We start from the raw sequence: 9,378 nt of genomic DNA on the forward strand, positions 1-9,378 counted from the left end.
AGGTGGATTTCAGGGTTTTCTGGTTCAGAGGACACGTGTCCATCTGATAGAATGGAAAGGTAGTTCTCATTATTGTTGAACAATCTTAGAGTCTTGTCCGCTAGATTCACCCGATTTCAGTGTTTTTGGCCCAAGAGAATCCTCATAAAAAACTAAGGAGGATATTTACTTGAAAAGTTCTTTGAGTTGAGAAACTCTGTCTTTTACAAAGATTTTCTTGTCATGTTGTACTAAGGTTAATATTTTCAAGGCGGTTTGGGTCTATTACTTTTTCCAAGCTAGTAGACCAAGAGGAATTGTGTCAGGCTCACAGCTGCAGGGATTTGAGATGTTAACAATTTTTCTGAGTGAATCCTCTGATAACTGATTGAAATGGATCCTTTAGGTTATAGATGTGCTGAAGATTTATTTTCCTAGCGGATGCGTCTAATTCCTATCTTACAGAATTCATTTTATTATGCAAGAAGTGGACAAATACTTTGAATTTCTGTCCTGATACCCCAGTTGAGGCTCAGCTGAGTACATTACTCTTTCAAAATTTGAAATAACTTTCTAGGCTGATTTTTGTTGCCATATTGAACTGGTTACTGAAATACTTTGCTTTGGCTGTTAGGATATTTTTCTTATTTACTGCTCTTTTTGATTATAATATATCCCTGCTTAACGCAAAAGGAAGTTTTGTCCACCTTCTTTCAGTACCCTGGAAAACACTTCTTTTCCAGCCGTCTTTTCATTGTCAAAGGTGCTTCCTTGTCAAGTACATTTCAGAAAGGGGGTGTCAGATGGGATTACCAAGTACATCTGTCGCCCTGTATCTGGAAGATACCAGCCACGTTAGAATTTGGTCATCTACAGTAAAACACAGCTATTTATGTTTTGCAGGTATTGTGCCCAAGTCGTATTTCCATTGGTTGGTTAGCATCTGTGACATGCTTATATATAGAATGGTAAAAAGCGACACAAGGTGAACAATTAGTAGGTCATCAACCTTAAGTGAGTCTGGTTGGGCTACAAGAATGTCGAAACCCCCCTTTAATTGAGAGTGGGGTTGCCTCTCTTGAGGTCGTTGGAGACCATGTCTTTTTGATTATCCCAGGAGAGAGTAAAGTCACCGGAGACCCCATCCTTGTAAGTCTATAAGGTAGCGTCTTGGTGGCTTGTTCTCGTCCATCAGTGGAAACTGCAATAGCACTGCAATGAGTTGTTTGCTGGGCCTAAAAGGGTGAGTATACCTACTATGGTACTAACGGAAGAGTCTCCTTCCTTTAGGTTACAGAATCTCATCGCTTAGAATTAAATGCACTTTAAGAACGGGCTTTGGTTTTAGTATAGGAAGTATCTATTGAAACACATTACCGTTCACTTTTGGGCTCTTTTATTCCTGAGGTAGATTGAGCATATACGTGGTATTTCTATAGCACAAACCTAGCCAAAAGGCAGTGGAGCACCGTATAAAGTCAAAGACAAGCATAAAGGCAATGCGCAATAGGAGTATAGAACAGTTTGATGGTGTCCTGACTGTGGATGTGCCGAGGACCACTTCAGATGGTTAGCTTGTCTTGAAGATAAGCCAGGTGCTGGTCTTGCTGGATTTGTAGCTGATACAGCTGGATAGTGCAGGCTGGACAGAACTAGAACAACAGGTAACATTTATACACACCAGTGTTGTGGCGCATTCACAAAGTGTGTCAGTGCAATAGATTGTGTGAGAATGGTAGAGGGTGACTGCTTACCACACAGCTCTCTGTTGGCTCAAACGATTTGTCCAAAAACATTACATAAAAGGGGAGCTAATAGACATTGTTTTTCCAGAACCGGTACAGGTATTTCAATATTACTAATCGGGAAATCTGTTTTGGTATTACTTCATGATTCAACGCATACTCTTCTTTGGCACCACTACACACACTCACTATTGTTTGCATACAACTTAATCATGGTACCCCTGCCTTTAAAAAGAGAAGCCACAAGTTGGGATCTTAGTTTTTCTGAAACACGTCAGCCAGAAAAATGAATATAGGTGGTGATAAAAACCCATAGTGTTTCACTAGGTTTTTTTCATTAGAATATTTTAGTAGTATTTCCCATGTGGGTACAATACCAGCATATTTCAAATCGAAAAAGAAAAAAAAAGGCAATGAGGGAGAGGATGCATAATTCAAGTTGTAAGCTGTTTATCAAAACAGTTGGCTACTACATCTGTCTCTCTCCCCGGTTTACCCTTAACATCCACCCTTCCACCCCTTTCCCACCACAGCCGCCCACCTCCCTCCCCTTGCTCCTCGCCTCCCTCTATGACAAGACAGTACACATTAAAATTAGATCTGGCAGTCGCCATCCTAAGTCACTTGGTGGAGGTCTTCATGTCTCCACCATCAACTGAGTCACTCCTTTCCACTCTATCTTACCTAGGAGAACAGACGTAGCGCCCTCCACCACAGGGGCAGCATCCGTGTAGGATTGCAATACATGCCCCATCAAGTGGTTTTTAAAATCATCATTGGGAGACTGCAATAAAATACACTAGCGTACCAGTAGGTAAATTTGAACCATGTATAGAGGTCCAGGCAGTCCCTTGATATATATTCTTCAAGGGCAATACGCAAAAGAAGGGTATTACCATTAGCAAATGCGTCAACGCAGTGACTGACGTTTCACCAAGTCCCCTGCCAAGAGATCCTAGTTAGGAGCCCGTCCTGGATGTAGAATTCCACCTAGGTGGGGGAAGGTCCCTAAAAAGAAGAGCCTTGCACACATTGCAGGTATAGTTGTATACGTGGAGAAAACATAGATTCCCTTCTTTCTGTGCCCTTTGTGTTAAATTATTTCTTCACAATACACCAGAAGAATCCCACACACCGCTAAAGTGCTCTACCATCAGCAGAAAGTCCCAAGAGCGTTCTTAACCCCTTCGGTGCTGATGACAGCCCCCAGCCGTCATGCATTACGGTGCTCGTGTGCTGATGACGGCTGGGGGCCGTCATGAACCCGCCCACTTTGAAAAACGCCACACAGGCGCAGAATCGCGGACGCACCCAAGGGGTTAAAGCTGTGTGTGGAGTCACAAATTCAAAGACATTTTAAAAACTTGTGTATTTGCTATCTCATGCAATCTTGTTGTGTTGGAGTTGTAGCACTTGTTTGCTTTCTTTGAACTGATTGTACTAATTCGTTTGAATGCAGTTATTTGAGATAGTTAAGTCCAAGGCTTCAAACATTGTGTCTCAGTGAGAGGGAGTGAGGAGGCAGCCCTAGTCGGAAAATGACTGAATACATGTATCTTCTGTTGAAGCAATATGCCTTATACATGGTTGTCCTCTTTTGCAGAAATAAGCAATGGTATGGATAATACGGAAGAGCTGTCCATGTATTCTGAACATGGGTATGATGGCTACTCCAACGAAGCCGTCACTCCAATAGACCACCCGAACACCAACGTATGCAGGACTTAGGACAACACCTACTGAAGCAATAGCGAAAGAACAATCTTCCTTTTTATACTAAAACTGGAAAAAAGACTCCTGCTGTTGTTGAGACGAGAGTATGCTACAGTACTACTGAAATGTACAAGCACTTGCTTATTGGGATTTTTGTTTTGTTTTCCTTAAGCTGGGACAAGCAGAGCCCTTTTCCGGACTATGCTGGTGTAAATATTTACTAGTCAGCCTCTCCGTTTACTCTGTATTTGCAGTTGTCTGTGTTTGCGTGAGTAGGTCATGACTTACGCAAGCACTTTAGTGCGTTGAATCGGTTGAGCTGAAGACGTATTAAGACCTGACTATGAACATCCCGCATTTCCCTGCAGGTGGCGTCAAACCGTGAACTCCTGCAGCCTTTTTCGAAAAGCCCACCTGGAGCGTCTGGACATTAATTTACTTTGTCATTAATATGTACATACATATGGCACCGTTCAGATATTCTTATGTTAAATGTGGAGCTCAAAGAAAACAAGGTTTATGGATGCAAAAAGATCATCAACCTGGTTCAAAATAAACTGAATATGAGAAATATATATTGCTCACATTTAAATGGGAAAAGGTGACTTGTGTGCATATCACTTTTTAGTGATGTATGGCAAGTGAGATATTTCCGAAATTACAAGGAAATGTCATTCCTGTGAATTTTTGAGCTAATCCTAAAATAAATTCATGATGATTTGAAAAGGCATGCCTGTTGGGGCATTATGGTCCATAAATGTCATTTCTTGGTACTTTTGACATACAAAAGGCCTTATTTGTTGTTAATTCGTATAATGTAAGCAGAACTCCTCAACTGCATTATAGAACTGTAATCCACTGTTACTCTTGATGTCTCATCTGCATGTAACATCATTATGCTGTTTTATTTGATGTTTAGCAATGCCCTGAACCCAAACATCACAAGGATTGTGTTATTCTACTGAACTATTATGATTGTTTAGGCATTGAGAAATATGAAAAACACAAAAGCCACATCATAAAGTGAAAAAATACATGACTGGTCATCTTTATGTTGTGTTAATGCCCATCTCAAAGTTTTGGTGACATTTACAAGCCACTCAGGCTGTGATCTTATGTGTCATGATGTCACTGGAATCCTTAGAGAGAAATATAATCTTCATATAAGCAATGTTTTAATTTGCATAGGATCTGGTGGGTGGGGGGTCAACAAGAGCTAGTTATTAGGGAGGGGGCAAGAGGGAAGAGGTCTGCATTCATCTGTGTATGGATCACACAGCAAGGCAGTCTTAATTCATCTCCAGGTAACGTGCAGCACAATTTAAAGCCTGAAAGACCCAGGCTGGGAGCAGGCTACTTTGCCTTGTTTGTGGCTATGTGCCTTTTAGTTCACCCTTTGACTAGCCTGCCTTGCTGAAAATTGTGACTGATGACTTAAAAGGCAACATGCTCCATTGGAGCAAAATAATCCCTAAATTAGCATACACCTTCAGATGATACTAATATGTACACAGGAAAAAGCCACATCTTTTTATGCAAGTGCCTCAATGTATCTTAAAGAGATTAATTTCCCTGTGCCACACCAAATTTTGAAATTTAGCTTTTTGTTTGATCTAAATCAAAATGTTGCTGAAAAAAGAGAATATAAAATTTGACTGGAGATTGATCCTTGTTAGTATGCCTAAAAGCATACATGTGTGCCCCATGCTGTGCACTGCTTTGGAATTCATCTGTAATTTGAGACTTCCCAAAGAATTAATCCCCAAGCATTATCCTTAACTGCCACCTCCCTCCATCTTGGTTTCCCCAGCCTCCAGAGTAAACAAACCTAACACACAGATCCTGATTGCGAGTTTCTGCTAAGTCCCAGTTTGCCCGGTAACAGGCGTGTCCGTCCTAATCGTCATTTTGAGTTTTACAGGCGAAATTGCACCTTCTGGTTTGCATCTGTATATATGTTGCTAGTGAAGAGCAGTGACAATATGTCTGAGGAAAAGTCCTTGAATTGAGTCACAAATGTGTGAAAATTGGTGAGCAAACACTAAGTTCCATGGTTATTCCTCCTGATAAGTGTCAGAACTTGTAGTGGCGCAGTGATCCTGCACCCAGTAATTACCAGGCTCGCACTTTAAATGTACATTTTCAAGATATTTGTATGCTTGTATTTTTTCGCAGGCCAGCTAGACTACAATTTTGAGAATCAGTGCAACTTGTCTCCTTCATGACCAGAAGTCTTACTTTTGCAGTCCGTTTTGCGACTCGGTATCTGGTATATTGTGTCAGGCAGGTCCTTGACAGTATGTTGTACGTTCAAGTTAGCGCCAAAGGTCTTGATGTGGGGAGAGAGACTTTCGAAAGGAAAACGATAAACCTGCTCAAAGCGCATCTTTAACCCCTTGAGCGCGGCCGCGATTCTGCGCCTGTGCGGCAGAATCGCGAGTGGGCGGGTTCATGACTGCCCCCAGCCGTCATCAGCACACGCCCACCGTGATGCATGACGGCTGGGGGCCGTCATCAGCATCGAAGGGGTTAATGGACAGATTATCATATTTGGATCATGTCAACGTTTTTTAATATTAGAAAGGTGTTTTGGCCCTGGGAAGGTTGTGTGTGCTTTGGACTGCTGCTGACAAAGAACAACATTGTTTTGCTGTTTTTTTTAAGACTTCTCTTGTTATTTTATACTCTGTTGGTGCAACATAACTTGCAAATAAAAACAAATAAAAACCTGTTAAAAGCCTCTTGTGAAAATGATGAAGTATTTGTAAATACTATTCTGTGCTCCATATTTATCTATTAATTAATTTATCCGCTGTCCACATACGAAACAACTCCCTTTTTTCTCCCAAGAGCAATGCAAAAATAAGGTGTTGTTGCCCAGTGTAAGAACTGCTTTGCTGCTGTCGTGTCTCTGTTAGGTTTCTACGTAAAAGTTTTTGTTTCGCTATGCAGAGCTTTACCTCACTGCTCACTGGACCTTGTGCTGACATAAATTGTAAAATAGCTAGATATTATCTCCAGGCATTACCCATTGCAGTGCTGTCACCATAGCAGCTAGCATCTCTCCCACCCCACCCCAAGTGTCACTCTCATCTATGTTTGACTACACTCTAGGCACATTATAAACTAAAATTGTCATATGTTGTCATATCTCTTGGCATAACTCTGGGGCACAGACCTCGAGGTTTAGTGGACTATTCATTTGAATCTTAGTTTTATTATTCAATATTCAGTTCATGGCATGCTTCTCTTCTCTAAATAACTTTATGATCATTAGTTTTTAAGGGTTGGGCTACCAAAAATACTAAATATGAATTACATTTAGAGAATAATGAAATAAGAAAAAGACAATTACGGTACTGGGAACGCTTGTTAATTAAAATAATTAAATTATTTCGAATTAAACGAGAAGGGAATAATCAATTCTAGAAAGGGAAACTGGGTAAAGGGGATGGGCAAGTGTTGGGACAGGACAGCCCTCAGCATCGTAGATGGGCGTCTACCCCTGCCCGAGTGCCCCACTGCATGTATCTGGTATCTTGACTTTTTATTTTGGTCCTGATGTCCGTTATTGTAAGTGTGTGCGCAGAGGCCTGAGCCTGCCCTGACTATGAGAGGGCCTGGACTGGTCTTGAGACCTGAATGGGTGTACCAAGCATCCCCTCTTTTTGTGACGACAGTGGACTACTGTTCCTGTCGTGGGTTTAGTACATACAATGTTGATGGCAGCATGCAGTGTTTAACCCCTTCGCTGCGGCGGCTATTCCGCCGCAGCGCTAAGGGGGAGGCGGGGCCGCGCGGCGGTCCCGTGCTCGTGACGGAACCGCTCCGTCACGGCCCTTGGGTGAGCTGTGCTTGTGACGGAACGGTTCCGTCACGGCCCGTCCGCTCTTCAGAACGTCAGCGCAGGCGCGGAATTCACGCCGCGCAGGCGCAGCGAGAGGGCCGTGACGGAACCGTTCCGTCACCAGCACAGCCCACCCGAGGCTCGTGACGGAACGGTTCCGTCACGAGCATGGGAGGGGTTAAGAAATCAATAGTTTGACTAGTCCATTTTATCTAAATCACTGGGATGGAGACTGTTGGAACTGGGTAGCCTGGCCTAGGGCAAGACTAGCATATCAGAGGCACAGTGTAAAGGTTGCAGACCACCCAAAAGTAATTCCACGCAATAGCACTCAAAAAGAAAACACTACACCAAAAATGTGTGAAAATACGTACTGCTTTATATAAAAATAATGTTCTCTTTGTTCTCAAAATTTATATAGCATATAACATTACAGGTTACTTCAGAGTCAGCAGTTATATCATTTGAATTACTAGCAACTTATCAGTTAATTTCTTCAGTGCACAACATTCAGTTCTCCTCCAATCAATATTCCACTTCCTGAGATGTTACTCTGTTCATCAATACAATACACTTGTCAATGAATCAATAAAGGCACTTTCAAAAGTATCAAATCATCACATTTACAGAATTAGCAGAACGCCTCATTAAGCTCTATGCTTAGTTAAACTTTGCTGTTACAGCTTCCTTCTAGGAGGTGAAAATTCAATTCAATATGGTCAGGCAGTTGCTACAGATCCGGCAGGACTGCTAACTAAAATTATCAGCTTCACAACTCTAGTACCTTTACCTCAGATCCTCATATTTAATTAAGTGTAGGAACAATGTGGTGCTCTAACCCTCCTAACAATTAAGCAGGCATGGTGAGGTTTCCAGCCCACAAGAATTCCACATGGGCATTAGCAGTCACTAAGATGACATGTTAACCTTTTCCTATTCAGCAGGCCCCCTCCTCCTATACACAACTGAAGGCACTGTTTAGAGAAACCTATCCCCACGTTCTACAGGACTGAGGGCAATGGTCAGAGTGAAACTACCCCCACGTTCTCCTTACTGTAGCGTGGAGACGATGCTTTCCCAGTCTCCACGCGTCGCTGCTGTTCTGGGGCTCCTTAAGTGTTCAACTCGCCGATCTCACCACTCCACGCCCAGCACACTGCTGACTCGGCGCTGGCGTGGGGAAACTTCAATCATCAACAATCCCCGGTCTAGGGACGCGGCGCTGGCGTGGGGAAACTTCAATTATCAAGCAATCCCTGGTCAAGGGACGACTCCGCTGTTGGCGCCCAGCCCCTCGCTCGCGTTCCCGGGGGTTTCCTCAGACGAGGCTGGGCTGCGCAGGCAAGCGCCGGGTTACTCACGCCTCCCCCGCCGGCTTCTCCTCACCACGCCCGGCGGCTCCACTGGGCATGCGCGTCGAGAGAGTGTCTCTCACCGGAGATCGCGCTGTGCAGGGGACGCCTCTTCTTGTCTCCGCCCTCCCGGAAACAGTCCGGGGACTCCTCCGATCCGCTCCTCACCTTCAGGCTTTAGTCTGTCACGGCGCCACTTGCCTCGCGCCGGTAATGGGCAGAACGGCCTGTCAGCTTGCCGCCTCCGCTCCTCAGCTCTCACACGCCGGCTCCTTAGCAGAGCGACTCCTTGCTCCACTGCCACAGGTACCAAGAGGGGCATGGTGGGGGTGTAGCGCAAAGGGGGGTTCCCAGAAGTCGGTCAGCTACCGATTAACAGCTGAGCAAAAGGGGAGGGGGCACCAGGATTAGCCCCACTCCAGTTGGGACTCGTGCTGAACAGTCTCTTTAGGATCCTTTTGCTGGACCAATCTCTTTAGGATCCTTATGCTGGGCAGAGGACCGCACTCCGCAGGCTGCAGTCTCCTTCTCCTTAATTCTTCCCCTCCCTGATTTAGAAAAGGGGCAAGCTAGGCGCCCAGGGTCTCCAGTAACTTCCCACAGCGGGGCCAAGACAAGTAACTAAAAGGGGAGTAGTGGGTTGGACCAAATAGGCAGCTTCCCAGTCCAGGAGGTCAACCCTAAGTCTAACCTTTTCCCACCCTTAGCTACCACCTGTCCTCCAGCTGACTTCCACAGGTAG

At 44.1% G+C, this 9,378-nt stretch overlaps 1 protein-coding gene across 1 annotated transcript in view; it reads left to right on the top strand.

Annotated features, from left to right (window-relative positions):
• GDPD5 (glycerophosphodiester phosphodiesterase domain containing 5) overlaps nt 1-6,177 on the top strand; it is an 899,605-nt gene extending 893,428 nt beyond the window's left edge. The window contains exon 16 of the mRNA XM_086933859.1: nt 3,328-6,177. Coding sequence (XP_086789985.1) covers nt 3,328-3,452 — 125 coding nt within the window. The 3' untranslated portion in view covers nt 3,453-6,177. The remainder of the gene's footprint in view (nt 1-3,327) is intronic.
• The last annotated feature ends 3,201 nt before the right edge of the window (nt 6,178-9,378 follow it).

The sequence above is a fragment of the Lissotriton vulgaris genome, chromosome 8, assembly GCF_964263255.1.
Source record: "Lissotriton vulgaris chromosome 8, aLisVul1.2, whole genome shotgun sequence".
In the NCBI taxonomy this organism is placed as follows: Eukaryota; Metazoa; Chordata; class Amphibia; order Caudata; family Salamandridae; genus Lissotriton; species Lissotriton vulgaris.